Source organism: Erythrolamprus reginae, chromosome 11 (genome assembly GCF_031021105.1).
Source record: "Erythrolamprus reginae isolate rEryReg1 chromosome 11, rEryReg1.hap1, whole genome shotgun sequence".
NCBI classification, from domain to species: domain Eukaryota; kingdom Metazoa; phylum Chordata; class Lepidosauria; order Squamata; family Dipsadidae; genus Erythrolamprus; species Erythrolamprus reginae.
This window is the reverse complement of record NC_091960.1, coordinates 2846840-2869887: the sequence shown is the minus strand read 5'-3', so window position 1 is coordinate 2869887 and position 23048 is coordinate 2846840. Positions and strand designations below refer to the sequence as shown.

General features: G+C 45.6%; 1 protein-coding gene across 2 annotated transcripts in view; it reads right to left on the bottom strand.

Annotated features, from left to right (window-relative positions):
* The window catches only part of LOC139174212 (cation channel sperm-associated auxiliary subunit gamma-like), a 39215-nt gene that overhangs the window by 6222 nt on the left and 9945 nt on the right, over positions 1–23048 (bottom strand). Inside the window, exons 8-24 of one of the 2 annotated variants that reach the window (XM_070764434.1) lie at positions 22639–22810; positions 20441–20578; positions 18949–19014; positions 18544–18651; positions 17515–17565; positions 16021–16150; positions 14922–15033; positions 14501–14665; positions 12193–12311; positions 11018–11231; positions 9313–9375; positions 8871–9054; positions 4991–5118; positions 3858–3938; positions 3310–3366; positions 1655–1811; positions 1039–1102 (exon numbers count right to left, since the gene is read on the bottom strand). In XM_070764434.1, coding sequence (XP_070620535.1) covers positions 1039–1102; positions 1655–1811; positions 3310–3366; positions 3858–3938; positions 4991–5118; positions 8871–9054; positions 9313–9375; positions 11018–11231; positions 12193–12311; positions 14501–14665; positions 14922–15033; positions 16021–16150; positions 17515–17565; positions 18544–18651; positions 18949–19014; positions 20441–20578; positions 22639–22810 — 2009 coding nt within the window. The remainder of the gene's footprint in view (positions 1–1038; positions 1103–1654; positions 1812–3309; positions 3367–3857; positions 3939–4990; positions 5119–8870; positions 9055–9312; positions 9376–11017; positions 11232–12192; positions 12312–14500; positions 14666–14921; positions 15034–16020; positions 16151–17514; positions 17566–18543; positions 18652–18948; positions 19015–20440; positions 20579–22638; positions 22811–23048) is intronic. The other variant, XM_070764435.1, reaches the window with a different exon arrangement.

The window sequence follows — 23048 nt, the reverse complement described above, 5'->3', positions numbered from 1 at the left end:
TGGAGCTGATGTAGGACTTTCCTTGAACCCTTATTTATTTATTTATGGGATTTGTATGATGCTCCTCTCTGAAGACCCAGGGCAGCTCACAGCATAATAAAAACAGTGTACAATATCAAAAACCTAAAACCAGTTAATATAACTAACTTTTTATTATTATTATTTATTAGATTTGTATGTCGCCCCTCTCCGAAGACTCGGGGCGGCTCACAGCATAATAAAAACAGTGTACAATATCAAAAACCTAAAACCAATTAATAGAACTAACTTTTTATTATTATTATTTATTAGATTTGTATGCCGCCCCTCTCCGAAGACTCGGAGCGGCTCGACTAACTAATCTAACTACTCTAAACACCCAAGAACATTAAATATTCATTCACATTCAGACAATAAGCATACATCACATTTGTCGGCCGGAAGCTAGGGCCTAGTAACCACAAGGCTGGCAACATCGATGGGTTTTCAAGTTCTTACAGAAGGCGAAGAGCGTAGGGGCAGTGCAAATCTCTAGGGGGAGCTGATTCCAGAGGGCTGGGGCCCCCACAGAGAAGGTTCTTCACCTAGGCCCCACCAAATGATATTGTCTAGTTCAAGGGACCTGGAGAAGGCCGACTCTGTGGGACCTGACCGGTCACTGGGATTCGTGCGGCAGGAGGCGGTCCTGCAAGTAATCTGTTCCGATGCCATATAGGACTTTACAGGCCATTACAAACACTTTGAGTTGTGTCCGGAAACCAATCGGCAGCCAATGCAGTCAGTCAGCGGAGTGCTGGGGAAACATGGGCATGCCTTGGAAGGACCATGACTGCTCGCACGGCCACATTCTGCACAGTTTGCAGTTTCTGAACACCCTTCAAAGGTAGCCCCATTTAGAGAGCATTGCAGTAGTCGAACCTTGAGGTGATAAGGGCATGAGTGACAGTGAGTAGAGTATGCTTCCTCTTCTACCTCTTATTGCTGAGACCCAATGCTCCGTTCTCCAACCCTCTTCCAACTCTGCAATGCCTGAGACCTTTCCACCCCCTCCACTCTTACCTGCCATTGAATCGTCCAGATTCTCCAGTCACCATGTCTTGGACCAAGAAGAACGGGTAGAACACTGCAAGGAAAACAAGCAAAGTTCTTGCTCCAAGCTCACAAACTGGAGTAGATGGGAACAGGGCAGGGGTTGCACTAGGATTCCCAGCCTGTCTCTCGGAAGGTCTCCAGAATGTGGTTAGCTCAAATCCAACACCGATCCTTGAAGCTGGCTCTGAAGGGTCTGGATTCGCATGGGGTTCTTTTGCATCTCGTGCTTTCTGAGTTACTCGGGATTAGGCACAGGGCAACTTCAGACATGCATGCATAGACCAATACAGAGAGGCTTTGTTCTAACTATGTTGGCCTCTAACCTGGATTCTCTACATGATGGTAGATTCCAGGAATAGTATGAAAACACGGTTGTCTCTATTACTGAATAGATAATGAAGATGATGATACCAAAACAAAAGAGGAGGAGGAAGACTGTGGGGTCCTTGGTGATATCTCAGCTCTGTAGCTTTCATGCAGATATTTCATTATCCAACTAGGTAACATAATCAGTGCTAGAAGGGAGGGGGGTTTGTGAAGAGGACGGAGGGGGAGGGGGAGGAGGAGATGCAAAGCCACTTACCATCGCTGAAATAAAAACAGGGCATTTCTGGATCTATCTCAACACAGTCAAAATAGCGCTTGTTCTTCTCCGTGGTGTAATTCTTCGTGTAAGTGATGTCAAATGCCAATCTCTTGCCTGGGGGGCATCCAATATGAAGCCCCAACATATGTTTACCCTGGGGAGGGGGAAGTAGGTGACCTATGAATTTATATATTTCTTCTCTTCGGAGAAGGGCGGCATACAAATCTAATAAACTATAACTATAACATCCATTTTTAAAAATCCAATTTCCCACCAAAAGAACTATCAGCAAAAATGAGCAAAAATCAAAGGGCCCTTCCTCCTTCCAAGGCCAGAGCTCAAGGCTACGAAAAGAGAGGAGCATTTAAAAACATCCCAAACCCAACATTCCTTCCCTACCACAGTTCTGGTAACCGTGGGATCATGTGATGTTGAGATAGCTGTAAATATGAAGCCCAGTCATAAGTCGCTGTTTTTGGCACCTTTTAACTATGAATTGTTACTAAAGGAACGGTCGTTAAGTCAAGAACTCTCTCTATGCAATTGTCCATACTTCTGTGCATTTTTAGATATAACTTTTGAAAAGTCAAAGCTACCTCTAGAATCCATTTCACAGAGCTTCCGAAATACTTTAAGTATGAACTGTAGTGCATGATGGGAAGGAAAGGGAAAAAACTTCCAACAGTGAGAGATAAATATTCATACAGTTCCAGGATGCGGCTCTAAGTCAGTGATAAAGATGATATAGAGCAGTGATGGTGAATCTATTGCACGGGTGCCACAGGTGGCACGCGGAGCCATACCTGCTGGCACGCATGCCGTTGCCCTAGCTCAGCTCCAACATGCATGTGTGTGCTGGCCAGCTGATTTTTGGCTTGCACAGAGGCTCTGGGAGCGTGGTTTTGGCTTCCAGAGAGCCTCCAGAGGGATGGGAGAGGGTGGTTTTACCCTCCCCCAGCTCCAGGGAAGCCTTTGGAGCCTGGGGAGGGTGAAACATGAACCTAGTGAGCCCACCAGAAGTTGGGAAACAGGCCATTTCTGGCCTCCGATGGGCTTCTGGGAGGTAGGGGAAGCTGTTTTCACCCTCCCCAGGCATTGAATTATGGGTGTGGGCACTCGCACACGCGCAATAGCACCCGCCCACACTCTTTCGGCACCTGAGGAAAAATAGGTTTGCCATCACTGATATAGGGTGTCCAGCTTGAGCAGAGGGTTGGACTAGAAGACCTCCAAGGTCTCTCTCCCAACTCTGTTGTATTCTTACAGTCAAGTTCATCTATGGCAGGGGTCTCCAAACTTGACAACTTTAAGACTTGTGGACTTAACTTCTAGAATTCTGTAAGTTGATGTCTACAAGTCTTAAAATTGCCAAGTTTGGACATCCCCTGCTCTAAGGGAAGAAATTCTAACAGTGAACTCTTGAGGATCTAAGACTTCTTACTTTCTTACTGATTTTATTCTACATTTTGTATTTTTATTCTGTATTTTTGGTATACTGATTTTTATTCTGTATTTTACATCACACATGTTCTTATCAAATGTTGAGTTGTTTAAAATCAATCAGTTGTTATGTGCTGTCTCTTTGCTGTTTGGCTATTGGGAAGGAAAAGAAAAGAGAAAGAAATTGCTTTCTTAGAGGGAATTAAGATTACCTGAATCATTGGAACCAGGTTTCTATACTGATAGCAGACCATATCCGAATGGACCACCTGAGAAAAGTGGACAAAAGCTTCATGGGTCTCTCCGAGGAAGGAAGTAGAAAGCAGTTTCAGTAGCTAATAAGTAAGACAGAACAGGCCCCTCTTGGCCAGAGGTGAAAAGTAAATGGCTAGAGATTTAAAGGGGCCAAGCTTGTCCAGTGGTTGTGGCATGAAAGCCAGCTGGGAAACTTTGGGCCAATCACAAGGAGACTGGGAGTTTGGTACCACCTGAAAGCCATTGGAGCATGATAATAATAATAATAATAATAATAATAATAATAATAATAATAATAATAATAATATAGAAAATACTAATGCTCTGGAGGTCATTTTAAACAATCCACCTAGAAGGAAAGAGGAATATAACTGGCAAATTTCAAGTTTGTAGGCTGTATGGTTCTGGAGATTTTGTGATGATGCGTGAATGGCGTTTTGCTTTTATATATATATATAGAGAGAGAGAGATCCATGGATTTCCAGAGCTGTTGATGAAGCCTCACCTTTAGGCCAGCTGAGCTTTGCAGAAAGTTCTCCCCACTGAGGACCTGCCTTGGGTAATTCCCGCTGTCTCTAATGGTTACCTGTTGAGGGTGGGGAGAGGTCAGGTACATGGGAAAGATGCCCAAGAGCACAAGTCACATAAATACAGAGACTGATTCCCCCCCCCCCCCCACCATTCTTGAACCAGTGTGATTGGGGAATTCTGCACTAAAGAACTATCAAGTACTATTATCAGCCATCAACGGCCAGCTATCCAAGATATATTTCAGTTCAGAATTCTATTATTTTGACCATCTCAGAGAAAGAGTAGAAAAAGGCAGATGAAGCACACCGGGGCACTGATCCTGCAATCGAAATGTTGGGGAAGGGAGGAATTATCCAAGATGCTGTAGCAATGGCAGTTTGCTTTGCAGAGGGTGTTTGGCAAATAACAGATTCAAAGGAAGAAAGAGTCAAGAGCAGAATACAAAGAGCAGCTGAAGCGAACAAATAAGTAAATAAATAAGACTAAAGAGAAAAGTCGAGAGACATGCAAACAGAAATTAAACTTATATATTTGAACATCAAGGGACTAAACAATGCCCCAAAAGAAGAAAAATGTTTTTTGAAATTAGCTAAACAAAAAGTTGAAATAATATGCCTATAAGAAGTGCAGATAAAACAAACACACCCAAAATCTTTAGAGTATCAAAAATTAGGACAATTATGTGCTGGGGAGAGTGAGGGAGTAGCAATATATGTAAAAAGAGAGGGGTTAAGTCTAAAGAAATAAAAGTAGATTCTAAGGGGAGGGATATAATAACAGGGGTAGAAATAGGAGAAAAATAATATTAGTAAATATGTATGCACAATAAAAAACAAAAGTTCTACAAACAAGATACATGAGGAATTAGTAATAATAAATCTTAAGAATATATGTGGTGGGAACCCACCACTGCAGACCACTATTCATCTCCCTGCCGGACAGACTTGTTAGCCGGTGGTGAGAGAGAAACGTTTTGCCAGGGCTCCTGGTGTTCCTAATAAAGGAGGGTTTGTTGTGTTGGGGGAGCTGGGTCAGAACGCAGTGCTAGTGCTAAACCTGCAAGGAAGAGTGATGTGTCCATAGGATCAATTATCCTCTGGGTCTTACCTGATATAACACCGAGCCTCGGCTGATGAGTTCCTGCCTCTGCAGTATTGCCTCGACATATTCGGGATGAGCCACATAAGCAGCCAGCCAGATGTAGTCGAGGGAATTTTCCTCAGACCTTTCTCCCACTATAAGCAAAAGAGCACAACAGCTGAGGATGGGCGTACATGTGTGCTTGCACACACACACACACACACACACACACACACAGAGTTTGGGACACTGGCCAGCCGAGACACCCTCTTCTCCCCCTCAAATAAGCTGCCTCGGACCACACCAAAAGCAAAGGGCGATATAGAAATGGTTCCTTCTGCTCCAAAGACCATTCTGCCTCTAGACCAGACCTGGGCAAGATGCAGCCCAAGGGCCAGATGCGGCCCGCCCACTGTCTGTGACCGGCCTGTGGAGGTCAGTCCAACTTTTCTAGATAAGAACCGGGTGTTCAAGATATAATATATAATTATATATATATAATTAATATATAATATATAATCTAATTTATAATTATAATATAATTAACTCAGTTCTACCCAATAATATACAGTATCGGGTAGAACTGAGTTAATTATATTAGTCCGGCCCTCTAAAACCATCCCAATTTCTCATGCGGCCCTATGGCAAAATTAATTGCCCACCCCGACTGTGTAGGGAGGAGAAAGATACTGGCAATTCTCGCCTAACAACCATTCATTTTGTGACTCTTCATCCATCCATTCATTCATTCAATTTCTATGCCACCCAACTCCCTAGGGACTCTAGGCAGTTCACAGCGAATACAGAATACATCAATAGTACTAAAACCTCTAAAAACAGTTTTAAAATAATTCACAATACAACAATTAAGCCCCTGCATACTGTTCATGGCCAGATCTCGCTGGTTACCACCATAGGATCAATAGTCCCAGGCCTGTCAGAAAATCCATGTCTTTACTGCTTTCCAGAAGGCCAATAGGGTGAGGGTAGGAGCTAACTGGTTCCAGAGAGCCGGGGCAGCCACAGAGCAGGCCCTCCCCACGGACCCGTCAGCCGACACTGTTTAGCTGATGGAACCCGGAATAGACTAACTCTGTGGGCCCTTATTAGCTGCTGGGAGCTATGTGGTAGAAAGTGGTCTTGAAGATAACCTGGCCCTGAGCCATGCCGAGCTTTAAAGGTAATGGTCAGTAGCTTGAATTGCGTCCGGAGATCAATCGGGAGCCAGTACAGTTCGTGGAGGATTGGTGTAATGTGGGTGTACGTGGGTGCACCCGCAACAACTCACGCAGTTGCATTCTGGACCAACTGTAGTCTCCGAACGCTCCTCAGGGGTAGCCCCATGTAGAGCATGTTGCAATAATTTAACCATGAGGTGACAACGGTGAGAAGAGCTTCCTGATCCAAGTAGGGTCGCAATTGGTGCACTAGGCGAACCTGTGCAACAGTCCCCCTAGCTACAGCTGTCAACTGACTGTTCAAAGCCACAAGGAGCCACAGTGCGGTGGTGCAGTACTGCAGGCTACTTAGGACTACTGCAATCTAACAGTTCTAATCTCCCTAGACTCAAGGTTGACTCAGGCTTCCATCCTTCCCGAGGTGGGTAAAAGGCAGGAGGCGGACCTGTCTGACTCTGTAAACCGCTTAGAGAGGGCAGTAAAGCACCCTGAGTCGGTCTATAAGTGCTATTGCTACAACAGTCCTCAGAGATAATTGTTGTGGTTCAGCCTGAGCCAGATCAAAGACCAGCTGCGTCTCTGCTGGCTCCATGCCCGGGGGAGTCTGAGAGCAGAGGGGAGAGTTCTTTGCAATCAGACAGTGGAGACAGCAGTCAAGAAAGTGACGATGAAGCAAGGCCTGGGAGCCCTGGGGAAGGGCTATCTCAAGCAAGTAGCTTGGATTCCCTGGATGACGAAGCACAAGCTATCATTAGTATGCGACAGAGACGCATAGATCAAAGGAGAACTCAACTACGTAGATATTATCAGCGCTGAATGAGGAGCACCTGGGGGTTGGGTGTGGTCCTCATTAGCAGGGAAGGGTTTAAAAGGTAGGCAAACTCTTTCGGCAGTGTGGAGTGTTATCAGAGTGGAGTTGCTGTAATCTGCATTGTCTCTCAGCGTTTCTGTTCCTGGCTCGTCGCCCAGCAGTCTTGAAGATCCGTGGGAGGTGTATGTCTGTTATCTCAACAGCCTCGTCTTGGCATCAAGGATCCTGTGTTTCTGTACGAACAATTGCCTTCATGTATCCATTTGGAGTTCCAGTGTTTTCCTGATTTGTAAGGACATTTTCTGTTGGCTTCTTTTCTCTTTACCATTATAAAACTGTGTTTGGATTCTACCGGTGTGTCTGGCTTATCTTTTTGGGTTGGTCATAGCTTCCGGAGTGACCCAGACACCTTCCAAGGTGGGTAAAAGGCAAGAGGCGGACCCGTCTGACTCTGTAAACCGCTTAGAGAGGGCAGTAAAGTCCCCTGAGTCGGCCTATCAGTGCTATTGCTTCAACGGTCCTCAGAGATAATAAATAAATAAAGTGACTTAGGCCCATTTTTCACACACCACTGCAACATCCCCATGGTCATGTGATCAACATTCAGATGCTTGGCAACTGACTCAGAGTTATGACAGTTGTAGAGACACACGCGTGCACACACACGCAATATTCCCCTACCCCAATTAACCAAGATGAAACTAGCCAAGCTTTGCACAATCTATAAATTAGAGTTGGAAGGGAGCAGGGAGGTCATCTAGTCCAACCACCTGCCCAAGCAGAAGGCACTACACCATTTCTGACCGATGGCAGTCCAGTCTCTTCTGGAAAGGCTCCAGGGATGAAGCTCCCACCACTTCTGAAGGCAGCTTTTGTTCCATGGGCTGATTGAGCTCACTGTCGGGAAATCCCTCCTTATTTCTGTTAAATATCTCCTTGTTCAGTTTCCATCCATTATTCTTTGTCTGGCCTTCAGGTAATTTAGAAAATAGCTTGACCTCCTCCTCTCTCTCGATCTAGCTAAGCAATTACTAGACTGTTCCATCTGTCCATCCCTAATGCTGGGGGGGAAGTTCTAACCCCCTCAGAAACCGTCTGCAACTTGGGAGTCCTCCTAGATCCACAGCTGAAGCTAGAACAACATCTTTCAGCTGTGGCTATGCGGACCTTTGCACAGGTTTGGCTAGTGCACCAGTTGTGGCCCTATTTGGACAGGGAGTCTCTACTCACGGTCACTCAAGCCCTTGTCATCTTGCGGCTCGGCAATGCCCTCTACACGGGGCTACCCTTAAAGAACATTTGGAGACTACAGTTAATCCAGAATGCAGCTGAGCAAGCTGCCTAGGGGCACCCACATCACTCCGTCACTCAGCCAGCTGCACTGGCTTCCAGCTGGACTCTGGACGCAATTTAAGGTGTTGGTCATCACTTATAAAATGCTACATGGCTTAAGGCCAGATTATTTACGGGACCATCTTCTTCCTCACACTTCCAGGTCCAGAGGGTTGGCCTTCTCTGAGTCCTGTCGACCAAACAGTCTCAACTGGCAGGACCGTGGGAGGGCCTTCTCTGTGGCACCCCCAGCCTCCTGGAAGGCCTTAAAAACATGGCTCTGCCGGTAAACCTGGGGCCGTTGAGCCATAAAATTCTGCTCTGGCCATGAAGGGGATGAATGTATCAAATTGGGATTTTAATTGTAGTAAATTGTTCTATTTATGTACGCCACCCAGAGTTTATCAGGAGTTAGGCGGATTATAAATATAATAAAATAAATAAATAAATCTTGATAAGCAGCTAATAGGTCTATTTTTAAAGGCTTTTTAGCTGCCCAGAGTCATGAATTTGAGATGGGAATTCCTGTAAATTGAATGAGGGTGGGAGGGAAGGGAAGGGATGCTCCCTTAATCAGCTTCCTTACAGCTCTCTCTGGTTGTTCTTATGCTCAGGATCGCGGCAAAAGTGTAGGCTGTATTCTTGTCCAGATAGAGATCTCTGGGCAGATCGTTCATTGCCCTCAAATCGTAAATTTTCTCATAGTTGGCCATGTCCACGAAGATACCTCCCGCTGAGTCCCGGTTGCTTGCCTTGTAGTTAAAATATTCCTGGAGGAGGGAGGGGAGAGAAAGACCAAGTAAGTTCCAGAAGGGTTGATTTTATGGTTCATGTTGACTTTCTGTTGTGTTTACAATGCACATTTCATGAGAACAGGTGAATCTAGCAGCCTCCCACGGCCACCCAACCCACAACTACACTTTTCTGGACTGTTCCCCTGTTTTGCCATAATTTTCCCAGGCTTGAAAAGAGGAGGGTGAAGGCTGAGAAATGACACTAGGGGTTGTAGTTGTTCTTTTTCTCCTTACGGCCATTTCTTTCTGGTCCTTCCACCAGCGCCAAGTGGGGTCATGGACGGGGTCTGCATAAGGCTGCGGAGACAAGATTACATGAAAATAATAAACCTCCAACATATCACCTAAATATATTTCAACTTAGTGCATATTATTGTGATGTAACTGGCATATATCAACAAGACTTTAGTTCTGAAGGGCCTTTTCCCCCCCTGATCGTTTTTCATTCTTTTTGTTTCTTTCAATGCCATTATTTATTTATTTATTCATTCATTCATTCATTTATTGGCCTTCACTCTCCGAGGACTCAGAGTGGTTTACAGAATATAAAAGAAAACAATATGATACAATGTCATAAATCCAATTAAACTAAAATCCCCAATTATTAAAAAGTCAAGCATTCCCACTCAAACCACAAGCACACATAATGTAAACACAAATTGAATGCAGGTAGTCCTATTTCAGCATCCCTATAGTCACATGATCAAAATTCAGAAGCTTGGCAATGGATATTTATGACAGTTGCAGTCTCCCAGGGATCGTGTGATCCTCTTTTGTGATCTTGTGACAAGCCAAGTCCATGTAAAACCCAGATTCACTTAACAACTGGGATTCTAACAACAGCTACAGGGATTCATTTAACAACTGCGGCAAGAAAGGTGGAAAAGGTGCCGCCTGGCACGGCCCAAGGGAAGAGCCCCCTCTCTGGTGGCCCCAGCCCTCTGGAATCAAATCCCTTGAAGATTCACACGGCCCCCACCCTCTCAGTCTTTCGCAAAGCTCTGAAAACACATCTCTGTCGACAGGCCTGGAGGCACGAAGAATGTTTCATATCCCTGGCCCATGAATGAAGAATAATGAAGATGAATGTGAACGTCTGTTTCTTAAACGTGTAGGGGTTTTTAGAATTAATGTAAATTAGATTTTTATGGGTTTTGTAGCGGGTTTTTAGTACTTTTAAATATTTAAATACCGGTATTAGATTTATTCATGTATTGCATTCTTTATTGCGAGCTGCCCTGAGTCCAAGGAGAAGGGGGGAATAGAAATCTGATAGATAGATAGATAGATAGATAGATAGATAGATAGATAGATAGATAGATAGATAGATAAAAATAGCTGCAAAACTCACTTAACCAGTGTCTCACTTAACAACAGGAATGTTGGGCTCTATTGTGGTTGTAAGTCAAAGGTTACCTGCATTTTACACGCACAAACACAACCATTCTCTCCCTATTTCTTTCCACCTGGTTGGTTGTCAAATTGGGACAGATCCCTGTTTCCAGACACATTACATGACTTTTTCCCCAAAGGTTTCTGAAGATAGCCTGTAGGCTGGGGTGTCAAACCCAGGGGCAGGATCTGGCCCATGGGGTGCTTATATCTGGCCCATGGGGCCACCCTGGAAACAGCAAAGGAGCAGCCTGCATTGCCTCTGCCAGCGAAAATACAGCCTTCCAACCTCCGTTTTCGCTGGCAGAGGGTTGCAGGAGGCCATCACAGCCGAAACAGAGCTCAGGGGCCCATTTTTGCTAGCAGGGCACTCAGGCCACCACAGGCGCCCCCGACACGAATGAGATCAAGCTGGCCACACACCTCCTGCCCCCCATATCAAAAAGAACCCTGATGCATGCCTCAATTAAATCACATATGATACCCCTGCTGTAGACCATGCCACGGGCTGCCCTTTTGTGCCTGAAAAAACAAAAACAGTCCTCACTCTGTGATACAATGCATGCAGCTGAAGCAACTGGTAGACCAGGCCCTGGTAGACAGTGAGCGCCTTCTCATCATGGAATCCAGATTTCTTCATGACTTCTGGGGGCATGGCCCAGTAATGCTCTATTCGGGTGAGTTGCTGAAAGTGAAACTGACTCATCACACGGAGCGTAGCGAAGGGGCAGCGGTGGGAGAATCGGATGTAGTCTTTCCCCCTGGGAACAGAAAACAAATTGTTCCCCATTTTGCAGGCATTCCTAACACGATTACTACTGCAGGGAAGCACGGGACTGGCAGGAAGGAAGAGGAGGGATAAAGTGTGCAGCTAGTCTAGAGTCACTGGAGAAAGGACTAGAACCGAGCTCAACCGAAGGGTAAAAGTATTTGTTCCCACGAGAAGTCTGGAAAATTCCTCCATTATAGGAAGAACATAATAGAGGGAACATAATAGAGGGCTGTTCATCTGAGGGGCTAGTTCTGTCTTTGCCATAAAAGGCTGGGTGACTTTAGACCAATCACCAGGAGACAGTGAGTTCCAGTGAAAGCCAGCTGAGAGCCCTTGAGCCCAGCCCACTCTCTCTCAGGCCCACCCGAGGTCAAAGAATCCCCATAAGTCAAATACTGGCCATCTTCATTTCCTCCCAAGGCCAGGCAAAAGAAAGCAGGTCCAGGCCTTGATCAAAGCTGCGATGCCTATTTACAGTGCAAGGGCCTTGCCAAACTGACCGCAGTTGCTTGGGAACGGCCGGCTTCAGAAACTCTAGGAGAGGCCAGGCCTGTACCAAAAGTTCTAAACTCAACTCCTTCTTCCCACCTGCCTCCCTCCACCTCTGGCTGGAGATTCCAGCTACCACTCTAACACCAAAGGGATCCAATACGCAATGTTATCCCACTCGACCCCATTCCCCAACTTCCCTTCAACTTCCTCACGGGCTTTTTTTCCTGAGGAAGGCTCCGATATCTCGAGGGTGGGGTGGGGGGTTCCCGCTCCAGATAAAATCTAACACCCAACTGTACTTGTTGAGAAGGGCAAACGGAGGGAGGAGACCCAGAAGTGGTCAAAGAAAGGGTAGCCGGGACAGGATTGAAGCGGGCCCTTTCTTCTCCCTTCCATTGACAAGACACCGTGTCCTGGCGGACATTGGCAAAACACAGAGCCGTTGATCTTCCACTCACTCGAATGTGATCTTGCGTTCAGATAAAAGGGACAAGAGATCAAAGGTCATGAGAGAACTGAGAGGAATCACCCTCTTCATGAATCTTTCTGTGCCTCTGGCATCCTTCATATAGATCAGCTGCAAAAAAAAAAGAGGGGGGGGGAACCCCAGCAAAATGGGGTTTTATTTTATTTTCATAAAATAAATATAAAGAAGGAATGCAGACAAATGTCATGTATTTTTCAGCAGGTTAACAAATGTGATTTAACAAATAATTGATGCAAACTCAATGTCACGATCTTCACCTCACTTCTGCCATTACAGCCTCTCCTTTGCTTACAAGCTTTTTTTAATTTAGCAACCGTTCTAAATTACAACAAGACTGCAGAAAGGGATTTAGGAATGGTCCACGCTCTTAAGGACCATAACAGTATGGTCAAAATTCAGGGGTTTGACCATCGTATGTTTTTATGTCCCAAGATCCATGTGATTGCTGCTTGTGACTTTCCCAGCCAACTTGTGAGAAGCGAAAGTCAAGGGGGAGGGGGAGGCGCATTCTCTCGCCAACCGTGTGGTTTATTGAACGACTCCATGATCTGGCAAAAGGCATCATAAAATTGGACATGGCTCACTTAACAACTGCCTTGCATAGCAACATAAATTGGTATCCCAATTGGGTTCTTTAATCAAGGACTTCTTGCATTTCTCTCTGGAAGACTTTATGCTGGGAATTTCTGATTTCCTTCAGATTTCAATTATTTATTTACATTCATTATGCATTTCATTTCATTCATTCGCCCTCTCCGTAGACTCGGGGCGGCTCACAACACAATAAAAACAGTTCCTGACAAATCTAATAATTTACAATTTAAAATTTAAAATAGTTAAAAAAAACAATTTTTAAGCAGACATACATACAAACATACCATACATAAATTGTATAGGCCCGGGGGAGATATCTCAGTTCCCTCATGCCTGATGACAAAGGTGGGTTTTAAGGAGTTTGCGAAAGGCAAGGAGGGTAGGGGCAGTTCTAATCTCTGGGGGGAGCTGGTTCCAGAGAGTCGGGGCCGCCACAGAGAAGGCTCCTCCCCTGGGGCCCGTCAACCGACATTGTTTAGTTGACGGGACCCGGAGAAGGCCCACCCTGTGGGACCTAACTGGCCACTGGGATTTGTGTGGTAGAAGGAGGTCTTCTAGTCCAGCCCCTTGCTCAAGCAGGACAGGCTTCTCCCTGCCTTTTCCGGCCCTGTTTCCTCCCAGGAGAATCCTAGAGAGGTCAAATGGAGGCTTCTCCCTGCCATTTCCGGTTACAATTTTGGAGGCTCTTAGTTCTTGAGAAGAGGCAAAAAAAATCTTGAACACCTGCTTCTTATTTAGAAAAGTTTGTAAGTAGAGCCGTTCTTAGGTAGAGGTACCACTGTATTAAGATGGATGTTAAGGTGTAAATATAAGTAGAAGTTATGAAATGTATGAACATTATATATTAAAAGAAAAAGTGAAATAAGTTTTGTCACCGATAATGGACAGTTGTAAAAGTGAATTTATGATTTAAAATATGTAAAATTCAATAAAATGTTCATGTGTCGTGATCGTCTGACAAGCCTGGTCAATGGGGAACCCAGATTCACTAAACAGAGCTACTAACCTTTAACAATCGCAGCAATTATCTTAACACCTCTGGCAAGACAGGTCATAAAATAGGGCAAAACTCACTTAGCAAATGTCTTGCAGTATTTCACAGCAGAAATTTAGGTCTCTGTTGTGGTCATAAATCAAGGACTGTGATAATAAACAGGTAGGGTAGCAAGCTGTCCAAAGTCACATCCGGGAGATGGGCAATAGAAGACAAACAACAGCAAACAAATAAGCAAACTGCCAGTTTTGGAAAACACTTTTTTTTTAGCTTTTTTTGTAGAGCATCGCCATATTATTAGCCATAACAACATTCCTTTTTCTGGGAGTCAAGGAGACTTGCACGCACCTGGATGGGAGTGATTGGGGATTGTATCCAGTTGCGTCTGAAGAATGGATTAGACAATGTGATGGACTTGTGGGTGTGAGGCAGCGTTGTGAACTTTCAACTGGGTGGGAAAACCTGGAAGCTTTCAGATTCGGCTTTTCCCAGATGTGCCAAAATGACATTGCTAATAAATTGGAACTTTGAGGAACTTTCTGCCTCAGAGTTTTATTTCGTGGGGGGTGTTTTTTGACACAAACCTCGCAAGATCTGCATTCGAATCCGTAAGGCCCTTGCCAGACCCCTTTGCTTCCATGAAGCTTCCATGGAGGTCCCCTATGACCCGTCTCCTGCCCATCTCACCCACCTCTAGCAAGGTGCTCCGGTCGTAGTATATGCTGAGGATGCTATGTCTGGTTGATGCGGAAGAGGTTGTGGAGCCTCTCAAGCTCCGGAGAGCATTCAACCGATGCTGGGAATACGAAGGGTGAACCCTTTTAAACTCCATCCAATTTTCGTTTGACACCCAGACCTGCGGTGAGAGTGGGGAAAGGGGGCTGTTGTTTTGTGCAAAACTATAAAAGGACCATGGAGGTCTCCCAGTCTAACCCCCATACTATTTCAGAAAAATAGGTGTCCAAACTTTTCAGTGCCATTGCAACTTTGAACGGTCACTAAATGAACTATTGTAAGTTGAGGACCACCTCTGAAGAAGGTAAAGTAAATGGCCTGGAATGACCTGCTTCCCACAGCTTTTCTATCCCCTGGATTCATGAGGAATATGTTACCTCCTCCCTGTCTGTCATAACAGCAAAATCCCCATGGAAAGAGTGGACAAAATTCTTGATGGGAGAGATACTCGGGAACTTGGAAAGGTAGATGTAATGCATCATATCGTTGCTGGAACGGAGAGCAAGAAAAGAGGAAAATGCTGTCATTAGGTTGAGTAGTGGGCACACTTCAGTTTGGACAGACAGTCTGGGGTAGCAGTTAAGGCCCAGAAATCAGGAGGCTGGGAGTTCTAGTTCTTCTCCGGCTGTAGAAATGAAAGTTGGCTGAGGGACTTTGGGTCAGTCACCAGGAGTCAGTGAATTCTAGTCCCGCCTTTGGTATGAACGGCGACTTTGAGCCAAACGCTCTCTCTCTCTCAGCCCAACCATCTCACAGGGGAAAATAGGAGGAAGGAAAGAGGTGGATTCAGCAGGTTCTGACCAGTTCTGGAGAAGTGGCAGAGGAAATTTTGAGTAGATCAGAGAACCAGTAATTATTACCTCTGACTGGCCCCATCCCCATCTATTCTCAGCCTCCTGAGTCCCAGCTGATCAAGAGGGAATGGGGATTTTGTAGTATCCTTCTCCTCGAGTAGGGAGGGAATGGAGATTTTACAGGATCCATCCCCTGCCACACCCACCAAGCCATGCCCACAGAATCAGTAGCAAAAAAAATCTGAACATTAGGTATGTTTGGTGCTTTAAAGTTATTTAAAGCAAAAATAATAAAGCTGGCATAAAGTCTGATGGATAAATAAATAAAACGTCTCATCCTTGTCCCAAAGGTGCCTTTTCAAGAGGCAACTGGTCTTCCTTTGTTTTTCTCCGAAGACGTTTTGCTTTTTCAGTTCTGACTGAATAGTGTAGGATGGAAGGATTTATATTCCTTGCAGGCCTCTGGTCCTTAGCCCTCTCTCTGAAAGTCACTGAGGCTGCTTAGAGGTTTCTCTATGCCTGAATTGTGCAAATGACTGTGGAACCCTTTGCAAACTGTTGAAAGGATGGTGTTGAAGAGACTAAGCTGTCTCATCCTTCTTATTATATTCCTGTTTGTTTGTACTGGCTAAATTACCCCTTTGGACTCCATAACAGTTCAGCCTAGGAAGCACAATCTTACCTTTTCAGGATCACATTCCCCCAAATATAAAAAGACTTGCTTATGGGGTTGTAGGTCAGACCTCGTGCCAAGAGACCTCTACGTGTGTATTTCTCGTTGCCCACGAGCATCACAAACCCTCTTGTTGAGGCTGTTGAGAAGAAAAGAGAACTGTCAAAAGAAATGTTTTCAGTGGCATTGCAGGAAGACTACAAAAGGAAAAAAAAGAACCATTTCTTCTTCCTCTCTTTCTTTTGTTCATCCTGGTTTATCTGAGGACCATCTTTTCTTTCAAGGCCCCTGTTCTGAACCTCAAATCCTCCTGAAAGTCAGAGGACAGGACACCTCCTGAACCACAGATTCAGCAGTAACTCAAGACAGAAAGGAACAAGGATAAATTACCAATTGGACAGAACATCTGTAGCTCAGGGCTGAACTGGGAGAGGGGGAGACATTTCATCACCCAACTGGGCAACATCATCAGTGTTAGAAGGGAGTGGGGTTCGGAGGAGGACTGTGGGTTTCTTGGTGCCTTCTGAGCTTAGTTCTTTTCTTGCAGACATTTCATCACCCAGCTAAGTAACATCATCAGTACTAGAGGGGTGTGTGGTTTGCTCTTTTGTTTCACATGCTAGTGGCTTGTCCTGTCAGTGTTGATGATGGTAGACTTGATGGTCCCTTGATTAGGCTGTTGCTTGCTGTTACCAAACTCAGACAAACATGCTAAGAGCATGGCTGGCTGAGGAATTTTAGGGGTTGAATCCATGCGTCCTTAAAGTTGCCAACGTTGGGAAACCCTGCGTTAAGTAATGCTCTCTCTCAGGAGCCAAAAACCCCACCACCTTTTCTGTTGCAACACTTTTCCTCTAGGACAATGATGGTGAACCTTTTTTTCCTTGGGTGCCGAAAGAGCATGTGCACGTGCTTTTGTGAGTGTGCAGTGCCCACACCCATAATCCAATGCCTGGGAAGAGTGAAAACAGCTTACCCTGCCCCCACAGAGGACCCCTGGAGGCTCAAAACGGCCTGTTTCCCAAAAATACCCTCCCAGAACCTCTGTGTGAGCCAAAAATCAGCTGGCCAACGGATATGGATCCGCTTGCCACGTTTGGCACTTGTGCATAGGTTCGCCACCACCGCTCTAGGACAAAGTTTCCCCAAGAGCCCAGTGGCCTCCATTCTGCTATTGTTTAGAGAAACACTGAGGACCAGGCTCTTATCCCAGGTCATTGCTAGAGGGAGGTAGAAGCCCCTCCCTTCTTATCCACCCGCTTGGTTGTTTTCCTTTCCTTCTTGTAAAAGATGTTTTTCTCATCTTTCTGTTGCTTTTCTTGTTCATTTCATCGTTCTGAGCTGCCCAAAGTTATTGACAGTTGGGTAGAATGATGGTTTGATAAATGACTATTATGCTGTTTTGTCGCAGAATCAGCCAGATGTTTAGACTGGATTGGGCCTTCCTCTCCACCTCCCAAGAACCAGGTGAGCTTCATAAACCACAAACAATATGGTTCTTACCCTCAGGTATACGCACAGGGACATCAAACATTTTTTTAAAATGTTGCTGCTCTGGAAATGGAAGAAAACAGAGAACCAAAGTTAGTGTGTGAACACAAAGAAATAGTTTAGAGCAGAGGTGACAAACTCAAGGCCTGTGGGCTGGATCTGCCCTGCAGGGTTCTTAGGTCTGGCCTGCAGAGACGCCCTGGAAACAGCCAAGGTCTGTCTCGCAGTGCCTCTGCCAAAGAAAACAGCTCGGAAGGGCCACATCTGTCTCTCCCGAGCTCCGTTATGGCTGGCAGAGGGTGGCAATGAGTCCATTGCAGCAGAAAACGGAGCTTGGGAGCCAGTTTTTGTTGGCAGAGCGCTTGGACCGCCACAGGCGCCCCCGACACGAGTGAGGTCAGGGTGGTCAAGCTCACCCTGTCCACACCCACTCCCCCCCAAAGTCAAACACAACCATGATGTGGTTCTCAGTAGAATCGAGTTTGACACCCCTGATTTAGAATCACAGTTCAACAGCCAGCATGTAACGGTTTTCTCCATAACCTAGGGAACTGGCCAAGGTAGCTTACAGTAGCATTGACCATGCTGATATCAAACAACCTGGTCATCAGGTAAATCCACCTGTTTCCAAGTATCTTGAAATGGTTACAACCATTCTGTATTGTCCAGATAATTCCCTGACTTACAACAGTTCTTTTACAGTTACAAGGGCACTGAAAGAAGTGATGTAGGGCCATATTTCACACTTATGACTTACAGCATCCCCGTGATCACATGATCTAAAGTCAGATAGTTTGTAACTATGACAGTTGCAGTGTCCTGGGGTCATGTGATCCCCTTTTGTGACCTTCTGACAAACAAAATAAATGGGGGAAGCCACTTATCCAGCCTGTTTCTAAGGGTGATTCACTTAACAAATGTGGCAAGAGAGTTCGTCAAATGGGGCCAAACTCAACTTCACACACGTCTCGCTCAGGGGCAACAATTTTGGCCTCCATTGTGGTCAAGATGTCCCATGGGAAAGGACTTGAGCATTATTACCTCTGTCGTATGAAGCAATGACAGTTTTCCTTGGGTATAAACTAGTCACCAGCAAATAAAACTTGTTTTCCCCTGTCATCACGGCCCATGAAATGTAGCACAAACCCCCTGGAAAAGAGAAAAGAGAGGTCCAAATTGGGAGAGACCCATAGAAGTGTGTTAGATGCGCCTCTCCTAATCTGACTGGTGACACCTGGGAGGGGGATTTTCACTCTTTTAATTAGGTGAAAAACATGGGAACTTGAAGAGTTGGTTTTCACCACTTGTGCCTATAGCATGCGTCCAATAAAGATGTTCTTTGAGGAAACTACCTGACTCGGAGTTCTGCTTTCAATGAGCGTGTTACTCGGAACACCGAAAGAGGGGAAAAGGAAAAGCAAGCTTTCAACATAGAAAAGGACTTACGGAATATATGATAGCATACGTTCTTCCTCTTTTCTGTTAGAGAACTACTCGTCTTCACAATCCCATCTAAAAAAGAAAACAGAAGAAAAACAGTTCTTCCTTTCCTGGGCATGGTCTCATCACACCTGTCAAAATGCTGCAATGTTATATAGTGCTAGACTGACGTTTGCTTAGTGACCACAGCTCTGAAAAAAGGGACTTCTGTTTTTCACACTTAACAACCGTCGCAGAGCTCCTGAGCTCAAAATTCAGATGGTTCGTATTTAGGAGGGTTGCCGTGTCCCGAGATCATGTGATCCCCTTTTGTGACAAATAGGTCCATTTTGCCTCCTGAAAAAGTCACATTTGGGACAACCTGGGTGACTGAGAATCCCCACAGACTTCTAATTTATTTATTAGATTTATATGCCGTCCTTTTCCAAAGACTCGAGGCAGCTCACAAGATACAGTAGAACCCCGACTTACGAGACTAATTGGTTCCGGAAGGAGGCTCATAAGTCGGAACGCTCGTATGACGAAACATTGTTTCCCATAGGAAACAATGTAAAGTCAATTAATCCGTGCAACAACAAAAAAAAACCGCTGCCGCCGAACGCGGAAGTTAGCGTTCACAGACAGCTGCGAAGCAGCGCGCGTGTTTTAAAACGTGGCAGCCGGCCTGGGGGGCTCGGGGGGAAGCCCCCGAGCCCCCCAGGCCGGCTGTGACGTTTTAAAACACGCGCGCTGCTTCGCAGCTGTCTGCTGAATCCGAACGCGGAAGTTAGCGTTCCGGATTCAGCAGAGAGCTGCGAAGCGGCGCGCGTATTTTAAAAGGTTGCAACCGGCCTGGGGGGCTTGCCAGCACCCCCCCGAGCCCCCCAGGTCGGCTGCAACCTTTTAAAACACGCGGGATACGAGCCCCAAGGAGCTGTCTCCTGAAGCCGAAAGTGGAAGTTAGTGTTCGGCTTCAGGAGACAGCTCCTTGGCGCTCGTATCCCGAATGTGAGCTCGGGAGGCGAACAAAAATGTCGCTCCCCTCCCAGCTCTTATCTCGAGTAGCTCGTAAGTAGAGCTGCTCGTATGTCGAGTTTCCACTGTACAATATAAAACCGTGCGTACAAAATAAATCTAACTAAGGTAGTTAAAGACTACAAGCTAAAAACCTAGTATTTTAAAATCAAGCAACCAATTCAATCACAACCATGCCTCACATTTACTGGTCAGGGGGTCTAGATCTAACTGCCCTAGGTCTGGTGACATAAGTGAGTTTTGAGACTCTTGCAGAAGGCGAGGAGGGTGGAAGCAGTGCGAATCCCTGGAGGGAGCTGATTCCAGAGGGCAGGGGCCCCCACAGGGAAGGCTCTTCCCCTAGGTCCCGCCAAACAACACTGTCTGGTTGACAGGACCTGGAGAAGTCCAACTCTGTGGGACCTAACCGGCCGCTGGGGTTCATGTGACAGAAGGCAGTCCCGTAAGTAATCTGGTCCAATGCCATGTAGGGCAAATACACTACCTTTGCAGCTTATAAGGAAAAACCTCCCATCCCCATAACCACCACCGAGGGCGATCACATATTCGGTATTGTTGTATGGGAAAAAGACAGGAAGCAGCCTCCTCACGCAGACGTTGTTCAAGATCCGTGTCCATAGATCTAAAGGGGCAACAAAGGGAAAAAGAACAGTTCCCATGTCAGAAAATTCTGCCCTTCGACCCATAAACCACTTGTCTCTTGCAACTCCCTGCTTCCTTTTAAAAGGGAAGAAGAAGAGGGTCAGCAGCAGTGTTCCCTCTAATTTTTTTTTGGGGGGGGGGCGGAAAAGTATAGTGTCTGAGCGGCAGTCCCTTTGGGACTGGGCGGCACAGAAATAGCAAACAAATAAACAAACAAACAAACAAAAAACCCACCCTGTTTTGCCTCAGAGAATTTCAAAATAAAATACTGTCCTGTGTGTCTATAACAGTGAGCTCATAATAGGGCAACTCTATCAATATCAAAATGCCACTTAAATAGTTGAGCTAGTTTCAAACTAGATTTTGATTTTCTTTCTCTCTTCCTTACTCCCATTCTTTTTCTTTCTCTTTTCCTTCCTCTCTTTTTTCTATCTGTTTCTCTCTCTTCCTCTCTTCCTCTCTCTCTCCTTCCCTCTCACTCTTTCCCTCTCGGCTTCTGGGCAGGTTTGGAAAACTCTGAGTTGATGATGATTTTTAAGTGAGCAATTGCTCACTGCTCAGCTTAGAGGGAACTATGGTCAGCAGTCAGGAGGATGGGCTCAAAAGCAGTGGCCAATAGGTGAGTGCACCTTACAAAGAGTTGTCCCAAGGGCGCAGGGGTTAGAATGCGGTATTGTAGGCTCTGGTGACTGTCAGCATTCTCTCCTTCTAAGATGGGAAAAATGAGGACCCAGATTGTTGGGGCAATAGGCTGACTCTGTAACTGCTTAGAGAAGGCTGTAAAGCAGTGTGAAGTGGAATATAAGTTTATTGCTCTTCCTTCCTTCCTTCCTTCCTTCCTTCCTTCCTTCCTTTTTTCCTTCCTTTTGTCTGGCCTGGTAAATTAGCAGTAATTAAGCCCCAATGAAGACTCAGAAGCTAAATATGTATAATAGTCTATTTATAAATCAGAGGAATGGCAATTCATCTGCCAAGAGTCCAGCGTTATCAGCACAACTAATAATAAGCATCCAAAAGACAGTCATAAATTCCATCCATTAATTCTCGGGGGTAACAGGTACTCACAAATGTTTTTCAAGGCTAGATGCTGCAAAGCTGCAGAAAGATTTAAAGGAAGAAAAACCATGTCGGCTGCTAGCTCTCTCTCTATTCATAAAGGAATGTTGTACTTCTGCAACAAATTTCCCCTTCTCCTCCCCTTTTATACTAACTGTGATAACAAGATCTATGTTGCGGGAAATACTCGTCTCCCTCTCATTCTTCTTACTCTCACATCTAATATGGATTCCACAATATCCCCCTCCTCTTCTGACTCTGTCATTATCACAGCTGGGTGGGGGGCCTGCAGCCTCTGGAGTGTCCCCAGGCCCTAACTCTCCCTCGCTCTCACTGTCCGATTCCTCTGATAAATACACTGGCCTACGATACCCAGATGCACCCACTTCATTCTCCTCAACGTCTGTGACCCAAGTAGCTGGATGTGAGCCAACCACAACACCTCCTTCCTTCCATCCACCCACCCACCCACCCATCCATCCATCCATTCTCCCTCCCACCCGTCCATGGTGCAAAGTGGTTAAAATGCACTACTGTAGGCTAGCTTTGCACACTGCCAAGAATTCAATCCTGACAGTTCAACTTGACTCAGCTTTCCATCCTTCTGAGGTTGGTAAAATTAGGACCCAGATTGTTGGGGGACAAGATGCCGACTCAGTAAACCACTTAGATGGGGTTGGAAAGCACTGTGAAAAGCTCCATCACGACTCTTGAACCCCCGTGGGATTCCAGAGGACTTGCTCAAATTATGGTAAATCATACTTTCAAGGTAATAGATAATTCAGCCTTTGAGATCTTAATTATGTTGGAGTAAAGCAAGGACACAAAGAATCCAGTGGGTTAAATGGACTCTCTGGCAGAAACTTTTATTTTTTTATCAATTATAGACCTTCTTGGTGAGGCCATGCTCCTGGAAGCTTTGCGATGGGATGTGGGGGGTAGCGTAGGAGCATTATTTGGGTTTAACCTTTTAGCTTCACATACCAGATCCTTTGGTTTTTAGGGATAAAAGTGGATAATGCCCTGTAAAGTAATAGACCAGTTGGTTTTGCCGGATGAAGAGCGTGCTTTCGGTTGCGATGGCGTCTTCAATGGAAGAGGAGAAGATTTTCTGTGAACAGGAAGTGGAATCAATCCAACAGCTGTCGATGCCCACCTGGAGCGGAGCAGGAGACAAAAACCAAAGCTGTGTCAGCTGAGGGGAGACAGAGACCTCCCTCGACAGCCCTACCAAGGGCAGCGGCCTTTCAGCCCCTGGAGGTGTGGGAACACAGGATAGTCCTCAACTTACAACCACAATATCTGTGGCTAAGAGAGATGTTGGTCAAGTGAGCTCTGCCCCATTTTATGGCCTTTCCCTGCCATAGTTCTTAAGTGGATCGTGGCAGTCGTTA